General features: G+C 41.2%; 2 protein-coding genes and 1 long non-coding RNA gene across 10 annotated transcripts; 2 read left to right on the top strand and 1 right to left on the bottom strand.

Annotated features, from left to right (window-relative positions):
- The first annotated feature begins 363 nt into the window (after window positions 1–363).
- Window positions 364–9,288, top strand: LOC111270976 (glycogen synthase kinase-3-like). 8 transcript variants are annotated; one of them, XM_086972726.1, is made up of 8 exons: window positions 364–1,013; window positions 5,316–5,348; window positions 5,834–5,937; window positions 6,974–7,096; window positions 7,345–7,509; window positions 7,687–7,877; window positions 8,154–8,331; window positions 8,421–8,529. In XM_086972726.1, exons 3-7 carry the CDS (start codon window positions 5,854–5,856, stop codon window positions 8,275–8,277), a joined length of 687 nt encoding a protein of 228 aa, XP_086828852.1. In that variant the 5' UTR covers window positions 364–1,013; window positions 5,316–5,348; window positions 5,834–5,853; the 3' UTR covers window positions 8,278–8,331; window positions 8,421–8,529. The 8 variants fall into 8 exon arrangements, with proteins under 8 accessions (XP_086828852.1, XP_086828849.1, XP_086828851.1 ...); XM_086972723.1 differs by having other exon boundaries at window positions 5,316–5,406; XM_086972727.1 differs by lacking the exons at window positions 364–1,013; window positions 5,316–5,348; window positions 8,154–8,331 and adding exons at window positions 4,211–5,047; window positions 8,977–9,045; window positions 9,217–9,288 and having other exon boundaries at window positions 7,687–7,861.
- LOC111270977 (uncharacterized) lies at window positions 2,240–4,050 on the bottom strand. Its single transcript, XR_002686575.2, has 2 exons — window positions 3,796–4,050; window positions 2,240–3,489 (listed from the first exon to the last, which is right to left on the bottom strand). It is a non-coding gene; the product is annotated as an uncharacterized LOC111270977 (long non-coding RNA).
- A 2,165-nt stretch (window positions 9,289–11,453) lies between the features above and the next one.
- Window positions 11,454–13,758, top strand: ktub (Tub domain-containing protein ktub). Its single transcript, XM_022851472.2, has one exon. The coding sequence runs from the start codon at window positions 12,273–12,275 to the stop codon at window positions 13,659–13,661; it is 1,389 nt and encodes a 462-aa protein (XP_022707207.1). The 5' UTR covers window positions 11,454–12,272; the 3' UTR covers window positions 13,662–13,758.
- Window positions 13,759–21,367: the final 7,609 nt, after the last annotated feature.

Below are 21,367 nucleotides of genomic sequence, written 5' to 3'. Positions count from 1 at the left end.
GTAGAAGTTTAATTTATCTTGCTATTACGTGCCCTTGTATTCTTGAGCATTTTTACATTTCTTCGCCTAGTAACCTTCATTAATAGATCTATTTCACAAACTGAATGGCCATAAAGAGGAGTTTATCGCTACCTTAAATTAGTAGGTCACTACCTCAACCCTATCAAATTGTCCCATCCCTATCAGTATGGAACAGCATTAACCGTTTAATTAAAACTAAACTCATCAACCTGAGACGAGATCGTCTGCGCGTCGACACACGTTACTTCGTGTTGGGATCGTCGTCCGAAGCAATGCCTAATTATAACGATAGCAGCAGACCTGGAGCTCGGAACATATAAATTCATCGATTGTCCCTATTTGCTATCGAAATTTCCCTCAGTGAAAATAAGCCTCATAATAAGTGCTTTCTAAGCATCCGGAGTCGTCTGCCTCTGGCAGCGTCGGTGTTGGTGCTGCCTTAGTAGCACACTTTCAATACTGCGCGTACTGGTCCGCCTTGCTCTGTACGTTATTTATCCATTTATGGAACGATGCGTCATAGCGTCGTGAACCGACGGGGACGCTGTACTTTGTTTGTAAACAGCTGTTTCTCGTCCTCATCATTTGACTCATTGCCATAGAACAAGACGGGGCTTCGGCGACGACTGCAGTTACGATGGCAGTGCCGTGGATGGACAAGCCAGAACGTCGACATGCACGAATAAGTTATCTGTCTAGCGCGTTCGCTAAGCGTTAGAGGATTCTGCCACACACAGATCCAAGATTATCAGTTTATCAGTTCGAAGTGATCGTCTATTGTGGTTGTTATGGAAGAAGAGAGATAAACCACCTCATGGCTAAAAAAAGGTTGACACTCTTCGAAGGTCATTCTAGCTACAAACGATGTTATTGTTATTACTACAGGAATGAACAAGGCGCGGCAGAAAAGGAGACAGACGTAGGAAAGAATACATATGACATTTACTTCGATGCAGTCATAAAGGCGTAACTGGGGTGCCGACACAGCGTAGGTGCGTGGATTATGTTGTCAGCATTGTAAACTTCTTTGGCGTGGTCTATATGCTTCATTTCATGTATAAAGTAAGAAAGTTTTTGTTTATAAAGGAAGCGAACGATCTCAATCGTCAACTAAATGAAGCCGTCACTGTGTATTTAGACATAAAGGCATAAAGCACTCTCTAGGCGCATCATGTGTATGAATATCAACTAAATACGGAAGTGTGTATTTTAGCTAAGCTTTAGAACAAATGATTCTAAAAGGAACGAACAGTCCTTCTGACGAGACACGAGTGAAGTAAACAATGGCTTCGGACTTGTATGTAGACACATACTAAGAAAAAAGTGGCAGTATTTTTATTTGGATAACGTTGCAGTTAGATCTTTTCTTAAAAGAAGGCCATTACGTTGTTCAAAAACAAGATATATCAGGACATGCATCTGGGTTTTGGCCGATATTTGATTTAAGGCTAAAAACAATTATCTTTTTTCAAGTAAAAGACCCTCGCTAGCACTACATCTAAAAGAAAATTAAATATCTGTACAGTATTTACGAAGGTAACATATAGTCAATAATAACAGTCATCTGAAGCTAAAGAGAGACGACTGGCTTTACACAACCAAGTTGATGGATTCATTTACTGTTGTCCAATAATCTGAAAGGAAGTGTTTATGTAGAACCACAAATAGGCTCTGAAATAGTTCAGGTCCTGCAAAGAAGAAACAGATCAAGCAGCACCGCACGGAAGACCTATCATCTACATGTGTCTAATCGCGAAGCGTCCGATTGACTTACCGCATTGATTAGCGTCTATATTTCCACAATGTAGCAATCAATATTCGTTCTATTCTACCAGAAACAAATTAAGTTCGTTTAATTTATGAGTACCTCGTTAGTTTTCGCGTCATCAGTTGAATATGTTGTATTTCTTATCGTGATAAGAGAGATTATGTATGGCCTATTTGTCCAAACATTAATCTTTATATAGCAGTATGTATAATATGAATTGAAATATACGTGTTTCTAAAAATGAAAAACCAAAATTAAGTAGAATTTCTATTAAAAGATTCACTTGTTAAGTAATGAAAAGATATATACTCAATATTATTTGAATTTAATTGAGTATGTTCCTTTAAATATAACTTGCTTTTAGCCCTCTGCGTTCGTGCGAAGTATATGTGATTAAAAATAGATAAAAACCTCTAACTTCTAACCTGTAGAAGAAAATTCCAGAACATGAAAAGTTCGGCCTCGGGCTCAGTTTCGGCAATTTATTTATTAACTGAAATAAGCAACTTATTTCATATATTTATGTGTTTTTCATTTTCCTATCTTTGTTACTAACCTATTTTTTAAGTTCAGAGTTCTATGCTCTATGACTTTAATGATGGTTTACCGTACTAAGGAGTGGTAACGTTGGCACCACGCCATATCCGACGATGCCTCTTTGGTTGTCCTAGAATAAAACAACTTGTCTCCTAATGATTTTCTTTATGTGTTAGTCGATGCACGTACTTGGCCTGCTCACGAGAGCAGGTCTGTCCGATCGATTACGTTGCGAACTAGTTTTGATGTATATCGTGCAGAATACGTTTTGTATACCTTCCAACCAATGTGATGATCGATTAAAGCCAACCTCCACAACACCCCACCGAATAACTACCACTTCTTGAAGTAACGTTATATGCTAGTAAAAGCAAGTAATGGCTTACTTCGGTCGCATGCTGTTCTCTATACTACGATTGCTAGTACTTTATTGTTCCGTCTACTCCAAGCGTGTTGTTGGGTTACAAGCTATATAGCGGTACCGCGCCGTAACTAATGGCCGTGACCAGCTCTCTAGAGTTTCGAAGGGTTGCTAATAAGCAAGGACACCGGCCTCCACTAGGCCCAAGCAAAGGACGGCCAGGGGAAAACTGAAGTACATACATGCGGCTGCTTTTACTCATTGCCTTACTAATAGCCTTCTCTCGTTTCATATCTCTCAGTGATATTTTAGGCTGTTCTAAATATGTGTGATAATAATAGGAATAGTTTTTATGTACAAATTCAGGAAACACGACGATACGGACTAAGTCGTGTTACATACTGGTCAGTTGCTTGAGTTCGATTTAATGCGAAAGTACAGTTCTTATCGTTTCGAAAACATATTTTAGCAGAATTGAAACCTTAAGTTACCAGTTAATTGATCTTTAACACAAGAACCACTCGGACCGTTTTTTTTTGAAAATCTTACCATTTCGGGAAAGTCTTATCCAGGACAATGACGGAAGAACAAGGATGTTTCTAATTTTTGAAGCTGCTGACTAGCCCCTCTCTCTATTTTCGGGTTATTGGCGGCAATTGTTTTTGGCGCGTGTCATGCGACATCCCGATGGCAGTGACACTTTAGGCGTCGCAGCCAAACTGATACGTCGCAAGAAACCGGTAGGAGGTTCACAGTTTGCTCTGGATCTATCGACCTTTCTAGGTGTAGGTCGTGATCTAGGCTGGAACAAAGTGCAATACGTTTTGTGTGCGATAGACTAAATGTCGGACTACGACAGTAAACTGTTTTGCTATCACTAGTATACACATATATATCTAAGGGTCTGGATTCAAGTATCTATTCTGTGCGCTTTTAAGATTATCGTTTGCCCATGAATACAGATGCACAATTAAGTGAAAAGATACAAAACGTACGGGTCTATGCGAGCTTGCACTGATTCTTCTCATACATTAATTTAAACGTTGGCTATATAGCGTCGATCAATTTAACATGACGCCAAATCAAGTTTATCTTATAGAGATAGTACCTGAATAATGACGAATGATCAATTCGCACGAACTAGGCAAGTACGAGATTGAATCCTAAAATTGGGCAGATTATCGTGTAAGGTGATCGCATTGGTCCATTTGGTTTTTGGATACGGCTTCTTTTTCTCCTCGGTCCTTCCTGATTGCTTATATAGGGCTCCCAATCGTGGTACGACCTTAAGGCAATCCTAAAGAGGCTGCACCAAGGACTTCCATAACAAGAACAGCTGAGAGTCGTCAGCTATGGAGAGAGACCTCTTTGTGTTTACGAGACGGACGTTGTTTCCCTAAATGAATAGAGTGCGACTGTCATCACGTCTACAGATCCTTTAGGTTCAATTCTATATTACCACCATTTCCGATCGGTTAACTGGCGGTAGATATGCATTAAGAATTCAAAAGATGTAACCGACGTTAACGCTAGCTCGAAAGATTACCCAAACACTTGTAACACACATTGTCAGTACGTCTGTAATTGTGCGTCCTGCTGTGATAATTCTACTGAATACCGGAGTCTTGCACACTGCGACCTACCCTCGGTTTCAAAAGTTCGCTTAACTTTTTAGGACATATACAATAATATTGTCGGTAGCGTTTATGATTATGTGAAATTAACCCGCTCTAAAAACATTATGATGACATTAAAAAAAGCCATATCTTTATTGTATTAGTCTGACCTTCCGTTGGTCTTCCGTGTATGATTTGGTTTCACTTCTTTACAACTGCCCTTGACGTTGCAGGATTGCTGGGTAATTTCCAGTAATCTTTATTGATGCTTGGGTTTGTTATCGATTTTCGTGAGCCCTTTACCGTCTCGCTTGCCAGGCAACTATAGTTTCAGAACGTAAAAAAATAAAAGCCCACACTTAAGCGGAATTAACATTTTCTAACTCACTCGATTTTTTTGTATCTTTTATTCATATCGTTTTTAAAGATCACTATATAATTTGCTTAGACGGTATTGAACGATAAATAGTAGCAGATCTGTCAAATGCTCCATGCTTAATTCTGACGAGCTGATCCACTCTGGCCGAATCAGAGCAACCGCTGTCATAAACTATTAAAAAACCATAGGTCACGAACAATACAAGTATGATAACATTAGTTTCTCCGTTACTTTAATATGGTGCTGTGACAGTAGACCTAACATAGAAGTTTGAAGTAAGCTAATTATGGTAGCTTTGGGGATAATCTCGTAGTTAAACTCGACGCGGATATCTCCAAGCGTGGACAAAAACGAAATCATGACTGGTATGTACCAACGCCTCTAAATGCAGATTGTTTGCGGCAGGTTTGACCTGTATTGCTGATATCCGTTTATGTGCAGAGTGGGGCACTTAAGGACACCCCAGACCTTTCTTGTAGGAGAGAACCGCTTTAGAAAGCAACGTTTGTCGATCTGGCCTCTGATTTAGCCTAAACTACCTGAACAGCCGGGCCGTTAGTCATCGCTTTTCGGTCTTGATTGAACCATTGTTTCCCCTGTCAGGCTATATAAAAGCACTTTTTGGTCTCACAGGTGCATTTCCAACAGAGGAATAAGGAGTGCAACGTACGAAGATACGCACGCCTATGGCAATACGCTTAGACACTACACAGTATCGAAATAGGTCAGCTGCGCTAATTTGTTATATACTTGGCCATTTTGAAGCGAACGCCGGTACATAGACAACAAATAAAAACATCATACCGCTTCCACTGATCGTTTAGTCTTAATTTTTATTTAGAAATTTTTGAAATTCGGCATTTCATTGAAAAAGCTGGTCAAGTGACGTAACGAATTGCAATAATGTTGACTAGTTTTACCTTATTACTGACAATCGCACGGTGTGCCCTAATCGTGTGAACATCTTTATTCAACTTAGGAAATACATCCAACTAAGCGGACTTGAAGTGTAAACGATAGCTATGTTTTGAGTTATTGATTTACGGATTAATGCCATCCAATTTTAACTTAATCTCTTAGAATCTCAAGTACGTATACGAGAAAAACATGAAATTAAACACATTTTAAGTGTATGGATGAATTGCTTCTAGAAAATGCAGACGTTGTTAACATGGAGGAAAGCGGATGGAAAGAGGTCGTAGTTAAAAAAAATCCCGGAGGTGAACAAGTAAGGTTGAAGTTTTGTTTTCAGAAGGTAAGTAGCAATAATATTCGCTTAAGTTACCAGGCGGATGTTCGTTCTTATGCTAACCGGTGCCTATAAATATAAGGCGTTATTGGGACAGATTAAAAGTAGGCCAACGATCTATGGATGTTTGTGCTGCGTGTAGTGTTAAAAACTGCTAGGAGAGAAGCGCTGTTCTCAAGGTTTGATATCCACCTGCGTAGCGTAGACGGAAAATATCATTGAGGGATTTTTTTTGAGCAGTTTACTAGAGAAACGCCGTTGTTTTTAACGATGCTATTGCCGAACCCACAAATCTGATCACCGGCTCAGTTGACTACCTTCAGAAATTGCTGATGTACCTACTAGCATAAAGACGGGATCAGTTATGCAAAGGCGAAGTTTCGAACACATTCTTCGAACTTTATTAAAATCAAGTTTTCTTAGACGTCCGGGATCCTTGGGGCGGCTATTCACTGGAGCCAAGTCGTATAGGTTTCACTAAGAAAAACTAGTTGAAGATTAGAACTATCCTTGGTATTATTTTTTCTTTTTATTGTAAAATATTTTGTTGGGGCAGAAAAAGACAAAGCGATAGTTAAAAAGTGATCACTGGTTAACTGTTTGCATATCTCAAAGTTGATAAGCTATTACAATGTCTGTTGCTACCAACTGTCGCTAAAGTCACATCTTCCCTTTGTCTAAAGCTTTTTTTTTTTCTATATCAGTTATTTCAATAAGGATTTGTGCTCATTTTGGCGCATAACCAGCAGATAGCCTTTCCTATTAACAGTTTTCCTATTAATCACAATAGATTTCTCCGAGCTCAACGTTTTGCTCCAACCTACATAATCCAATCTAAAAGAGCATATTCGGAGCGGTGGGGGTGGTTGTTTGGTTTGGTGATACGTTGAACCAGGTAGGCTTAACTTAAGATAGTCATACCCCAATGCTATGTTTACGACTCGTGTACTAATCTAAACGGGTGGTACATTGTTCTGTGGCAATATATTATGCTACTAAAGTTATAAAATAATTTCGATTCTCCGCTAACGTTCTCTGCCAGATTTTAGGACGTGGGACGTTTGGTTCCGTAAGTCGTATACAGACATCAGACGGGGAAATTTTAGCCTTGAAGTCACAGGATATCGACCAAAATTTCATTTCGCGAGAACTCGAAGTTTTAAAGGTATGTTTTATTAGCAGATCTGTTGCGCGAGCAACTATTAATATTAACTGAACATATTAAATTTTCTTTTAATAAAATGCATTTTACGGCAAACATATTAACAGTTGTTTTTCTGAAAGTTAATTCGACCAGCGTCGTTCAGCGGTCCCCATTGACAGGCGAACGAAACTCACATTGGCCCACTTCACATATCGCTCAGTAGACATTTTTAAATGATGTAGAGTAGTTATATGATTATTCCTTGACAGATGATGGACCATCCGAATATCGTGCACCTCAAATACTACTATCTTGAAACTGGTGACGACGTTTTAAAGTTGCACCTCATAATGAACTACATCCAAGAAACATTGCATCGCATTCTCGTGCAATTTCGAAAACGTGCCAAACTGATCCCGCCGGTTTTTATCAAGGTACGTCGTATCGACCCTATACACCGCCTCCAGTATTATTCTGTTCAATTGGCGAAAATCAGCACATCGTGCGTGCACGTATTTCTAGCGTGCTTCTGAGCTGATTTCAATTCGACCCTTTCCTCGTTTACCATTCACTTATTACATGCAATTGCTGTTGTTTTGAGGCGGCTGCAGGTCATCATGCACCAGTTTCTTCGAGCCATTAAATATCTGCACGTCCGAAACATTGCTCATCGGGATCTGAAGCCGTCGAACGTGCTCGTCAATGTTGAAACGGGCCGAGTAAAATTGTGCGATTTCGGTTCTGCCAAAAAGCTCAACTCCAACGAGACGCATATCGCCTACATATGTACGAGGCACTATAGGTATCGAGGAAGAAGGAGTATAACCAACGCTTTTTGACGACAGACTTCTATTAATGATACCGATAGCAGACTTTTTTTTCAGTTAACAACATATCTAGTCCTGGTAACTCATTCGTATCCACAAGTTCAGCGATGCAAATATCAAGTTATTGCTTTTGCCTTACATGACATCTGGTGGCAAAAGCAATGTTAGTCGTTCCACTTGACTAGAAACGTTGCATTTACTGTACATAGCTGAGGTTCTATGCTAAACAAATGGTTTTCGATATATTCTAGAGCGCCCGAGCTAGTCATGGGCTGCACGTCATACACAACGAAAGGTGGACATTTGGTCAGCGGGGCTCATTGTCGCAGAGATGTTTTTGTTACATCCGGTATTCTGTGGAGAGTCGAACCTTGATCAACTTACTGAAATGATCCGAATGCTCGGCACGCCAACCAGGAAAGAGATTAGGTCTGTCGATTTTCAGAAGCTTAAAAACCATATCGGTTTTATAATCTAATCTGATCAGTGGTCATAGCGGGCTGATTGTGCCATTTCAGGGCTCTTCATCCGGCCTTTCCTTCTGGGCTGCCGAAGAAGGAGCCGCTCAGCTGGACAGAGATTCTCGAGCACAAAGTCGAGCCGCAAGCGCTCATCTTGATTTCAATGGTACATTACAAACCATCTTTAATTTTAGGCCGGCCTGTGTTACATTCTTATATTGAAGTTACTAGAGGTGAAACTTCTTAGCACTGCCCGGTGCATCCTTTTATAGCTTGTAACTTAATTTTTGATTATGTCCGTATGCACTGTCGAACTTTGATTTGACTGTTCACTATAGACTATAGAAGAGGTTGAATGGCCGAACATCGATATAATGCGTGCTTCTTATCTGTGTGTTAAACGAAAGAAACGAAGAAGATTTCAAACTAATTCTTATGATACCCATTTTGCAGTTCCTGATCTTTCAGTCTTCTGCTCTGGTTTTTGATTGAGTACTAGCCAGATGCCACTGTGAGATTAACATATCCTGTAATTTGTCTTGCCATTTTAGTACGGTTGGACTACTTACTTACTATGATTCCCATGTCACCTGCGTTGCTTGTTCTTTTTCAGATGGTCCGATACAATCCAACAGAAAGGCTCGATGCTTGGGAAGCTCTGTCCTACAGCTTTTTCAATGAGGTTGGCAGTCTTTATCTTGTACGGGGTATTTCCACGTATAGGAATCGTTGGTTATTGCTATGTTGCGTTAGTGTCTATCAAGTCACCTGCAGGGACCGTGTTTGTCCTGTCACTTAATAATAACTTCATCAATATGTTATATAAGTTAAGTAACAAATGGTATAATTTCAGATCCGCACGAACCGATGCCGCCTACCCTCTGGCAGTTTTGCCACCCCGCTAAATGACTTCACCCCGGAGGAGCTAACGTATATTCCGAGGATAAAGGAACTATTCGATAGATCCGAACCTATCAATATCGCTTTCCAGCACACGAACCCTGTCGCGCAAGCAAATTAGACACGTTGTGCACGTTCGAAGCCATTGGTCCACCAAAGATTTGCCGATCGCCGCTGTGTTCGGCTCACTTATGTTGCTTGTTAGCCGCAGTGGCCCATATTGTAAATTGAAATAGCAGAAATGATATCGCCGATATAAACAAATGAACCATGGTTTTTACCTGCTACACAAATCAGACGGAAAGGTTTACGTTCGCTTACATGAAAATATACGTGACTGAAGTGTAGTTTTATTCATTAACGTTTCCAGCATATTGTGATGATGAATGCTAATTAAAGTAGAAATAAAATACTTGCATTTGAACAAAGAACGCCAGCTGTTTAGAAGCGACTGGGCGGAAACCTGAACAATTCGTCTCAAATGCCGGACAAAAGTTTAACGCGTCTAAAGACTTTGGGTAGACTGTCATATCGTCCGGCGCACGTTCGTTATTATCGATATTTAGTATATCTAACGCTTCCCCTTTTACGGTTGAGCACTGTCTCGCGGAGCTCTCAAACCGGGTACAAAAAGCCGTATTGATCTATTATTATCTCTGCCTTTCATCTGTCGCCGAGGGAACGACGGGAAGGGGGCATTTTATTATGTATGCACGCAGCATCGACTCATACAAATCTGTTTGGTTGATCCAGTAATCGCAAATGTATTGCCTGCAACAATTCCTGAATTATGTCGCAGCCCGGAATTGTTTCAAAAATGCCCATCGATCATATTTTCTCTATATAGTTTGCTCAGGTTGATAAACATAATATCGTTATCGTAGTTTGATACTGAGATGTTGACAAATCCGCATGATGTATGTCGTCACCCGATGTGACCTGCCAGACGGCCCATCTAGACACTTGGTCGCCGTTATATAGCAGGTTCGTAACTAGATGCAACAAACGTATATATATATATGTCTACTATAGACTACACGCTTTAAGTGTCCAGAGAAAAGACAACAAATATATATATATATATATATATAAGTATAAGGTATAAAGAGCGAGTGTTAAACTTCTACATCGCGCATCCTTGACCAACCTGTCGGCGGGATTGCCGGCGCTTCCCATACTATAGTTTAGCAGACGTGAAAATGATAACCGTAGACATTTCAAGCAAGCAGATAGCTAGCACAGGTTGAATTAAAATGCATATCGTATTTGCTTAGTTCAGTTGTCCTGTTGGTCGCAGGCCACCCGACCCAGTAGCAGCAGCTTGTGAGAATTCAAACCATATCCGCAAGCTGATAGTATGGGCCTAAAGAGCATCGGACCATCACCGCCAGCACTGCCACTGTACTGCCTCGACAGGACATGTGAAGTATCTGATCCAACTCCATTGGGTCGAAATCGGCTTTCGGTGTATAAACTGCATTAGCAGCTAAAAGCGCGCCTTGTTACAGATCCGATTGTACGATATTGAGAATCTTGCAGCAATCAACTGCGTCCGAAATACTTCTTTCCACTGCCGTTGTTCTCGTGCTGGCTTTCCTACGGCCGTTACGAAATGTACACCTGTAGTCTGTCTACTATAGACTACACGCTTTAAGTGTCCAGAGAAAAGACAACAGAACTGTTTTCTCTAGTCCGTATCCAATCCATCTAACCCCGTCCATGAGCGAAGATCTAAAGCGACTCCAAGGATACCGACTTCAGCTACTATTGCTAATAGTCTAATATGTGCTTCTGCCGGTGGCGCTCGGCGTGCTATATCCACATACTTCGCTGAAACGTCGACTGAAGGCCGACTCGAACCTTTCGAGAAGGACCATTCTAGAACAATGCTTATTACCGTTCTCTGTTCGACGAAGGCACCGTGTGACCTACTCCACGCGGCCAGCTTTGGAGAAACTAATATTACCATTCAGTGCATGCAGTAGTGATAATGGTACAATTTCGCCGATAGCTGATGCAATGCAGGCACTCGCACAATAGACGCGCTTGCCTTGCCTAATAGCTAGCCTAAGCCGTATATATCTTAACGTGGATGTTGTATAAAACACGAGTTGTCAGTCGACGGATTACTGGCCACCAGCGGCACGGTGGATCTATAAGCATCGACCATAGGCACATCGTGGCCATGGTAACGCCACGCGGATAACACGACGATCCCAACAGTGCATTTACCAGCCGCGCTTCACGGAGCACGAGTCTTGTAGAGAGGGAGTGGATCGCAATAACTAGCTACCTACAGCTTACATCGGTGCCTGCAGGAAAACCTATGCGGTGACGCTGCCAACTAGGCTAAAATTCGACAGAGTGATCGGAAGCGATTGTCGTAGCTGGCATACCGTCGCTCCGCCGCATCGAACCGTGCTCGCGGCGGGCTCTCGTCTACGGCGAGGACACAGCACTCACAGAGCAGACAAACCCACTGAACTACGCTCACTGGACAGCTGATCAACGACACGGAGCGACGCCGACAAACGGAGTGAGCCAACTCGACTGCTGCAACAAAATTCGATACCAATTCGATGCTGATGCAACTGCTCCTTCAAAGTCGGTGATTTGGCTTTTGACATTAACTGTATCTGCTAAATCGGCTGACCGTAGCAGCATTTATGCATTGGATTTTGCCGGAATTGGAGAGTGCATGCGTTAATTGTAGTAGTAGTAGTAGTAGTAGTACAAAACCTAGCGTTTTATGAGTGGTGCAATTCTGCAAAGTAGCAGAACTGCTGTGCAAAGAAAACAATCGCTCTCCTTGTTTTTGTGTTCCGCTTCGTTTCGATACCGCGTATACGTTGTTGCCGGTGTTTCCATTGTCTCGTGGCGTATTAGCCCTTCTTCTTAATGAAGTAAGCAAGTAAATAGGTGTGACTGATAAATGGTAGTGTCGTGACCCGATACATCATCACTGCCTCGATCACTTGTCGGAGTCGGTTCTTCTGAGTCAGCACCGCAATGGACCTTGAAAAGCCTGAACAGCCACAGCTTCCTATGTGGTCACGAGCGTTTAGCTCGACAACGGAATGGAGCTTGCATGTGGATAAAGGTGCTAGTCAGGTCGGACAGGATCCAGGCCGACCAAAAACTGGCTCTGGGGATAAGTTTCAGAGACAACGTGAGCTGCTCGAACAAAAACAAAAGCAAAAACGCTTGCAGAGTGCGACCCTCATCAAGGCCACTGATGGTAGGCGACGACCAATGTCAAGTATGCTGGAACGGCACGCATACGACGGACCCCTCAGGGAAGCTTCTGGTAAAGATGTCGACGAACTCGATTCGGACGGTCAGTGTAAAACAGATGTCAAAACACCAAAAAAACAAAAACAGCCACTAATTTTGGCGAGCAAACCTAAAGAGTTAGAACTTGATCGAAACAGGAATTCGCCAGAAGAAGAAGTTCTCGAGAACCGGCCAGTAACTCATAATCCCTGGAGGAGATCATCGTCGGTGCTATCTCTGGATACACCTTCGGAATGTCGAATGGCGCAGGTCCACGACGCGGCAGGTACAAACATGCTGATGCCGGGTGACTCACAGGCATTTGAACGAGAAGATATTGGTACACTTGAAGAAATACTGCTTAAAAGCACGTTCGACTTCGTTCATGCCCCTTGCCCCAAGGGAGTGACTGTGAAATGTCGCATTACTCGTGACAAAAAAGGTGTTGATCGAGGACTTTACCCTACTTACTATTTGCATCTGGAACGAGCTGACAAGAAGCTCTTCCTGTTAGCTGGCCGCAAACGAAAGAAAAGTGCTACATCAAATTATCTCATATCAGTGGATCCGACAGATCTATCGCGAAATGGCGAGTCGTTTATAGGCAAACTCCGCTCAAACCTTTTCGGCACATCTTTCACTGTATTCGACGGAGGAGATAATCCGAAAAGAAGCTCGCATAAGGACCACGCCCGAAGTGAAATCGCAGCCGTCGTCTACGACACGAACGTGTTGGGTTTTAAGGGACCTCGGAAAATGACCGTGCTAATACCGATCGTCGACGAAGCGACGGAACGTAATAGCGTTCGGCCGACGTCGGACAGTGAAAGTCTGATTGAACGCTTCAAGACTGGACGCCTAGAAAATGTGCTCCGTTTAAGCAACAAGCAACCGGTATGGAACGAGGATACGCAAAGTTACGTGCTCAACTTTCATGGACGGGTCACCCAAGCGTCGGTGAAGAATTTCCAGCTGGTGCACGACAAGGACGTGGAAACGATTATAATGCAGTTCGGACGGGTGACGGAAGACCACTTCTCAATGGACTACAGCTATCCACTGTGCGCTCTGCAGGCGTTTGCCATAGCACTAAGTTCGTTTGACTCGAAACTTGCGTGCGAGTAGTGAGTGCCAACATGACTTGGAAGGGCAGGCAAGCTTCATGTTGACTGATTAGGTAGTCACAAAAACAAAAATGTTTTCAACGATATTATTATACAAAGACACAGATAAGAAGATATAGATTGACACATGACAAAGTGAGGCCTTGTCTATGATTATTTCGGTCCTGAAAATAAAAAAAATTCTGTTTTTACAGAAACGCGAGTTTACTTACAAAACTCAACATAACGTACAGAGAGCAACTGAAGCAAGAGAAGGATTTTGATAAGAATAGAAACACTTAAATTGCTTTTTTCATTTCATTTAGAGGACCTGTATGAGGGTCGAATACGGCAAACGGAAAAATGCAGCAGCCATTGCATCATAGTGTAAGGATACATTATCCTTGTGGGGGGAGGGGGGGGGTCCTAATTGATTTCCTGGATTCTGATATTAGTAAGCACTAAGCGACAGCGTTAGGAAGACGTAACGTTGAACAGTCGAAGAAATATTGGCCATTTTTAAGGCAAAAGTGTTTTAATTTCTTCTTTACATTCTAAGATAACATAGCTTAACGAAATATGCATTATTTGAGCAACGACCTTCTGCCGTTTTCCTGGTAACACTCTATCTTTGTATATCTTTGTAGAACCCCTGTGAATTCTGGGCGAAAAAACAGTGATAAACGATTTTTGCCTACTTTCGTTGAAACCAGATGAGCACCCCTGCAGGGACCGAAACAGGTGATAGTCTGATAACGCTAGCTGGACGCATTTAAAATTTCCATCGAATTCCTATTAATTTTTGGCGTTTAAAAAAATGGCTAAAGATGTATCGGGTCTGGAATTGTCGTGGTTAAACGTGACGCACTGTTCATTCGTTGATTCACATGAATTATTTTCAATAGTTTGTTGTGATCTTGTTACCTATCGACGGTAAAGGTCTGAGTCTATGGGTTTGCCAGACGGCAGCCACTGATAATACGCTTTCAAACCCACATACACAGCATTATTGCCTTTTTTGACGTCCGTCTGAACCTTACCAAAGAAATACTTAATAATATTTATCATAATCTGTCATTAGCCTTCAGAAATGCGTGACTTCACTACGCTGCATTAAAGATGGAAATATGATTGGGTAAGTAATCCTGTATCAATTCGTCTGCTGCTAGTTAGACATCTGACGTTTTTTTTCGGACGAAGATGGTGACAAAATCTTCGGACTTCCGTTAATCATATCCATAAGTCGACCCGGCTCCACTTTCGCAATATTTGGTCAAGTTTTTTTTTCTCTAATTAATCAGTTACTACGAAAAGCGTTATCCGCCGAGAAATCTCCATAACCGAAGCCGCAGAATTCTCTTTGTTGTGAGAGGAAACAAATTTTTATAGATCACTTATTTTCAAGGCGCTTTAGCTTACGTCTGAGTAACGGTACTCCAACAAGTCTAGCATAGGCCATATTCCAGCTTTTAAACAACACCAGCGCCGTGGAGCCTTCAAAGCGATCCTACTAGAAAAACGAATCGTACTTTTTCTAGCAGGATCGCTTCGTACATCTGAGAAGCGAACCTACGATACGCAAGATTTCTTCCTAGGTTACCCAAAAAAAGTTAGCCTAAATAAATTCACAAGCGTGATAGAGATATCGATAACATTTTTCTTTGTGAAAGCACCGCCGTGAATCTAAGCGACCTAGTAGACTTACTTAAATATATTGAAGCTGTTCGTAGCTGATTCATTGAACAATCGCATGGCTTCTTTGGAACGAACTGCGAGAGGCTCCGAATGAGACCATGGGTCATATAATGCGCCTGCTGTACCTTCGTCAATCGCGGTCTTAAATCAAAAGCTTACTCAGTGCACACAAATATATCTTGACCGTAATTGCTCGTACGTATCTACCGCAAGTTCGACTCTCTTGAAGGTTATATATAATGTAATTGCCCAGCCTTTGCTGTATACGTCAGCATTCGAAAGCACAAGTCTCTCATGGATGTATGTTCAAGTTCCACGGACTCAATCTATAATTATCGACCACTGCCATAGGCTACCGAACTGCCTTTTTATCCGGCAGCCTTTAAGAATAGTTCTGACTTGGTTTGTGTGACCGCTTTGGTCTATCGTAAACGTGCTGCCATATTTCGTTAGACCTTTAGTACGACTGTATGACAACAACAACAACAACTTCATTTTATTGCTCATATAGAATGCATGAGCCGTATAGAGGTATGGTGGACTGCGACAGTTCCTGCACCTGTCCTGTAAACGCAATACTTTTTAGTAAGCGTAGCGGATAGTTGGCCAGGGCGGCAGTAAACGCACCAGGAAGCCTCGTCAAACACTGCCCCGAACGGATGATGTAGAATGATAAGCTCTATTGTAGGCCTTCAGGATAAGGTAATATGGAAGACGTATTTCCAATGAATTTCGTTACTACGTAATGCATTTTGTTGTTAACAAAAGGTACTTATTTCTATTCGATTTTCGAAAAGATACACACGACGTTATAATTTTTCACGCTCGTCATATTGTCTCAGTGACACATATAATTGCCCATCTCAAACGAAATTCCCGAAGGCAGACGCTACCAGTTATTTCATCGAATTCTGACTGTAACCGATCTGCGTTTGGTGGTGCTGTATTGTTGAGTAACGCAAGTTAATATTGTAATACTGTTTAGTTTCAAGGTTCGAAGATCAATACCAAGTTTATCTTAAGTTAGCTATAGAATGAAATTACTATTCAGCTGACCTGGACCGTGTACGACTTACGCAGATGGGTAGCCTCAATAGACGCACAGTAAACCCTAGAAGACGTAATTCGGCAAGGACATTCATTGGAATTGCCGTTGAGATGTACTCGAAACGCCGTTCGCAATTAGGTACGATTGGCCTGATCTGAAACACGAACCTTACGACGACTAACAAACAATATATATACTGAGTATATATATTAAACCGATAGTATACCGAGTTAAGTTGAAACTTTTTTCATATGTTCCGAATTTCAGCTATCAGATATCTCCGTCTGATTTCTAACTGATTACTTATCCCTTTCCGTTTAAGATAACACGTCATGTAGATAAATTAACTGTCCCATACCCCCCTCGGCTTGGGCTATTTTAACTCTGGATACCGTGGTTTTACCCGGCTACTGCCGTAACGTCGTGCTACTGCATTATTCAGCTAGATTAAGTTAAGTAATTCTTCGAATTACTACTGTTTGTATAATCATTTTTACCGCAAAAAAAAAAACAAATTATTTCTTTTCCCGTTGCAGAACATATTCTTAGAAACAGCTTTCGGAAATCATATGGACTGGTTGGTACCAACCTCATTAAACTGCGTATCGCTAATTTAATGATATTTTCGAAGATCAGACGTACACTCACGATTTGCTGCCGTTGACAAACTTCAAACAAGTGTTGGTGCTCAGACATAAATGGAGTAAGCACTTTACTAATGCAACAGCTTGTGGACCTCAATATCATCTGCTGCGTCTGTGCGTATCATATGAACCGCTCTGTCTCTCGACGTTAGAAACGGTATCGCTATAAGATACATCCGGGTTCTTGATTGGCATCTAGCTGTGAAACGGGGTCAGTCTACAAAATTAATGCCAGTTCATGACTTATATAAGGCACCCTCCGTTCGATAAATTGAGCGGCACATCGCTAAATGGGCATCGCACTACAAAACAGGAAATAACTCTTTCCTGTCAATGCTGTATATATCGGGGGCGTTTGAGCGAAACCCTAGCTGGGGTAAAGTGAGCGAACAAGAAGCACGTCTCAGAGAAAATGTATCGCCCCGATAAGAAAATTCAACATATATCGACAAGTGAGTTTCTCTCAACATTGTTTACAGTACAAAATGAATTATGTTAAATACACAAATTTTTCGAAAGAGGCTTATTTTCAGGGGCATTCATAATCATAGCATGTGCTCACGTAAAGTAGGTTGCTGGCTGTAGCCAATCCGTCGGTTGCAGGAAACATGCTGAAGACTCCGAAAACACAATCAAATATATTATATACAGCCTTATTACATTATTATTATTATTATTATAAAAGCAAGGAGATAATTTCGAAGTCGAGTTGCGACCTAGGTAGATTTGTGCACTTTTTTTCGACACGAAGAAGTTTAGGAACGTATACATATACGTTCGTTAATCTAACTAGGTAAATTCGAGCTAGAAAAATTTATACGATACACGCGATGAATAGGCTTGATCGAATTTTATCGTACTGTATCTTCCATGGGGTGTATGTAATGCAGCCTCCTTCCGGTGCTAACGTCGTCTACGAGGTACGTAGAACATGACAACAAGATGAGGCCACCAAGAGGTTCCGTAGGCAAAATTGAAGGAAGTATAGCATAGGCAGCTAGAATCGCGAAGTATTAGACTCTGAGAGAAACTAACAAAGATTCAACTCTCGAAAAGTCAGCCTCCAATATTACATGCGTACATTATGTGTTTGACTGCGCCTAGATTGATCGAAAAAAACTTATACAAAATATTGTGGTAAAAGTTTTTCTCAAGATCTTAACTTGATAAAGGCCTATTTTCTATAAGCATGTGCAAACCCGATCAGTCTTTTTAATCTAAGCTTCTTTAAAAAAGCTTTGAATCTGCTTAAGGAGGAGTAGGATGCTCGAGCTTGCTTTGATACCTGTGAAATCGAGTTTGATTTGATCGCGAATTTCATCTAAATATTAGAAAAAAAAATGCAGATCACTGCCATTTTAGACCCGGATTTTTTTTTCTAATTTTAGGCTACAGTTCATGTGCTACAGGAATGTTATAGATCGCGTAGTTACCGAAATCGCAAAATTGGTAGCCTGGTCAATTAGACGGCTGGAAGTTCATCGATTTTCAGTGAAAGCCGAAGTGGTCAGCGCCAATGAAGTGTACGCGTTAAAAGGCTACCATTACGCCTAAGAGTTACAACGTTTCATTATGTACTAATCATAATTTATAAACAAGGAATATAGAAACACAACTACGGAAGGGGCACTTGTGCATACTTTCAAGCATCTTCCACTCCTGAGCCTGAATTCAAGTCGGTATTAATAGGAAGCGCTAAATTAGTTGGTAGTAACTAAGGTGTATCTTCCACTGGGCACTTGGTACCAAATATTACACGAATCATGTTGGTGCGGCTGCTATCGGGCTTAAAATACTGTTGTAGATCTAAAAACGTAATAGTTTTGTAAATCAATAAAGGAGGAGAGAATTACAAAAAGTGAATATTTATTTACATTTTTAAAACCCAAATAAACCTCATGTTTTAGATAATAAACCCAAACATCCTCATGTTTTAGATTCGACGCACGCAAAATCTATACTGAAAATTATTGGCATATTTATTGAGACATATTAAATCATCAGTAACACGTCCGGATGCCCTGAAGATTTGGGTGCAGTACTAAACATGGGGGACCGCCGAATAATAAAGTAAGCAACTTGACTCCTTTTACCTTGCTTTTTTTTTTATCTCATTTGAATTAAATCAGATTGCTAAGTTCAACGGCCATCAAAGACAAATCGACTCCTTATAATATCGCACGTAAAAGGTGACTAATCAACATTAAATCACTTAGAATTGACAACAGATTGATTACTAAGCTTTGTTGAAAGTACAAAATGAGACAAATAGGATTTTCCCACAAACCCTAACATTATTTTATGTTTAGCGGGTCTGCTTTAGGCCATTACGGTCTCGGCGGGTAATCAAGTCTGATAATGCTAATAGTGATTTCTAATCAATCAATCCTTACAACCTACCTAGTTAATTGTTTTGAACTATAACAAGCGCTTCCTTTGTGCTCAGGTATGTTGGTTTCCAGTTCTGGCTTTGGCAAAAGGCCAATAAGGCCAAAAATGGTCCGCACTGCTTTGCTACAGGGACCGAGCGACCGTTACAGTGAGCATCATTAGAAACTACCGTCCGAGTCGAACTCTTGAGTACCGCTTTCTCTTAAGTCTTATTCGAATGAGTGGTTGCGGTCAATTGCTGCAGTCGCTGCCCTCAGCGACTAGCTGATCGCCCCCGGGGCGATCGGGGTCGAGTTACACGAAAGTTCAATATCTTCTATTGACCTTTGTCGCAGGCGTCGACTGGTAGGATTCTCATAGCCGTTAATGATCTATAGAGGTAGTAGGTTCGTTTCAGTAGGAATGTAAGTCTCATTATACCGGCCACTAGCTGGAATAAATACGCAAACTCCTCGTAGACTAGTAGCCATAACAGCTTCATATCTTGTTTAAACTTTACTCTTCGTTGGGTTTCGTCCACAGCGTTGTAGGCCAACCATTGCACCCGCGACTACAAATGAAAATCTGGCGAAGGGTAGCACTCTGTTGAAAGAAAGCTAGAAACGCTTTATGCTACAAAGCTAACGAAATTATCGGATACAAACAGTATTGATTAAGTAGGAATATTTCGTCGGAGGGTCTATTCCATTAGCAGGGTTATGGTAGCGAACGGATTCTAGCATTGCTAGATGGATGGCTTTGAATCAACCGGACGTAGTTGCAAAGATAAACGAAGTCATTTAAGATGACCATTTGCTTATCTCTAGTTCTCAAATATAGTCTCGGTAATGGCGAGGTGGGTAACCTGTTTACTTGCTAAACTTAAGGGACGCATGGTGCTCTGGGTTTGAATTCGAGTTTCGTTCGTGCCGACAGCCAGTCGTTTGACGGAATGTCTAATGCCAGCACCGGACGTACAACTCAAAATATTTAAATCTCTGGGATAGAATCTATATTGTTTGACTGGTCAATAACCTATACGTATGTTAATAATGGCTATTTATCAATAACATTTTACTAGAGCTTTCGATACATGCAGGTGGTTTTCGTGATTCGCTATGTAGATACGACCATGGTCACCTCACCTCGTGATCGTAGTTCTCTTATAAGAACAAAAACTTTGTTCTCATAAATAACTCTAATTTTTATAACATTTTTTGCACTTACGGATTTTTCTAACTTAGAGATTCATCACACCACAATTCCAAGTTCACTACCTATTTGTATCGATCAGGTTATAGCACCTTATTTTACAGGTGTTCCACAGAGATATCGCTGTTAGCTACGTGGCCACCGACGAATATATAAATTATAATACATACGAAAGAACAAAGCATTCAATGAATGAAACAGGCCTGTGCGGACACTGGTTATAACTAAAAGGCTATAATGAAGAAGTGCCGGACCGGTTTTAAAAAGATATCTGTTTTTTTGGGCGATATTTGACCGTGTTTCAAATAGATTTTTAAGTGTAGGTAACGGCTTATCTGTTTGACAATATTTTGTGTTGTGTTGTCCATATAAAGACTTAGATGCGGCAGGTTCTGTAGGCCCGACGTTCCGCCTTACCTTTGGAACAGGTTCTCTCAGTAGGAAGTTTCACTCGATTTAAATGTCGCTCCCGTAGTTCAAATTGATAGAAACATTTTCTAAAACTGAGTGTCTGTCAACGGCTAAGAAAGTGGCCTTTGACGGTTATTATCGTATCCGATGCTATGGGCAATAATAGTTTATGATTCCTCCTGAAGTGAGGTTGTATATAAACCCATTATATTACCCCTTTTCGTCAGAGTAAGACATTGTTGTGATTTCACAGTGCTAAACCTCTTTCGTCAATCCAGTGAAAATGGCGACCTTATACGCTACGCTACTAGTTTCCTTTGCTTCAACCGTACGTGTACAGAACTTTAT

The sequence above is a fragment of the Varroa jacobsoni genome, unplaced genomic scaffold (genome assembly GCF_002532875.2).
Source record: "Varroa jacobsoni isolate VJ856 unplaced genomic scaffold, vjacob_1.0 contig00228, whole genome shotgun sequence".
NCBI lineage: Eukaryota > Metazoa > Arthropoda > Arachnida > Mesostigmata > Varroidae > Varroa > Varroa jacobsoni.
The sequence above is the reverse complement of the archived record's forward strand: the minus strand, read 5'-3'. Positions and strand labels throughout refer to the sequence as shown.